Source organism: Alligator sinensis, unplaced genomic scaffold (genome assembly GCF_000455745.1).
Source record: "Alligator sinensis unplaced genomic scaffold, ASM45574v1 scaffold1585_1, whole genome shotgun sequence".
Lineage (NCBI taxonomy): Eukaryota > Metazoa > Chordata > Crocodylia > Alligatoridae > Alligator > Alligator sinensis.
In genome coordinates this window covers 30379-31278 of record NW_005843295.1, presented here as the reverse complement: position 1 = coordinate 31278, position 900 = coordinate 30379, and the positions used below count along the sequence as shown (strand labels likewise).

Below are 900 nucleotides of genomic sequence, written 5' to 3'. Positions count from 1 at the left end.
AGTGCATGCTGAAAGGGAGAGTGAAGTGTGGATGACCAGGGTTTTTTCCACTATTCCTCTCTCACTTGTAGCCTCCATTTCAGGTGCAGAAGTCCCGATTCAGAGGCTGTACCCCCAGCTCCCATGCTTAATAGCTACATTTCTTCTAAGAATTTGTATAACTCCTTTTTCAATCTGGTTCAACTCTCAACTGCCATAATATCCTGTGACAAGGAGTTCCACACCTTCACAATATGCTGTGTGAAAAAGAACTTCCTTTTATTAATTTTAAGCTTACTACCTATTAGTCTCATCTTGTATTGTGTGAGATAGTAAACGGGGATTTAATGTTTATGTTCTCATCACCATTTAGTATTTGGCAAACCTTTATCGTGTCTTCCCTCAAGCATCTCCTGTCTAAACTGAACAGGACTGCCTGCATTTCAATTTTTTAAACCTTTACTATAAAAATGTTAAAAACAAAAGTCAAAGTGCAAACATGTGTAGCCCCCAAAGGGGCAGGGCCGCAAACATTAATGAGTAAAAATCCACCATTATCACCAGATATCAAACCCTGCCCCCTCCCCACTGGCTCTCCATGAAGCAACATTTTCAGATGGAGTGATAGACGGATCGCCAGAACCAGAAGAAAAAAGAAATGGTCATAGAGTAGATAGAGAAGAAAAGACAGATACTGGAGAAAGAGAAGCCAACAGATGTCTATACATAGACCAACAGATCAATCCATGCATACCTACATAACAACTAAACACAGAACTTTTACTATTCATATTATTTCTGTCCTTCCAGTGCTCAGAACTCATTGGATATTTGGGTTCTTAAAGAATCTCCCATTCTGGCCAACAGCACCCCTCAAAGCCTCTTTGACTTGCTTGTTCCTCAGACTGTAGATGAACGGGT

At 40.4% G+C, this 900-nt stretch overlaps 1 protein-coding gene across 1 annotated transcript in view; it reads right to left on the bottom strand.

Annotated features, from left to right (window-relative positions):
- Positions 1-879: 879 nt before the first annotated feature.
- LOC106723198 (olfactory receptor 49-like) overlaps positions 880-900 on the bottom strand; it is an 897-nt gene continuing 876 nt past the window's right edge. Inside the window, exon 1 of the mRNA XM_014527082.1 lies at positions 880-900. This exon is cut by the window's right edge and continues 876 nt beyond it. Coding sequence (XP_014382568.1) covers positions 880-900 — 21 coding nt within the window.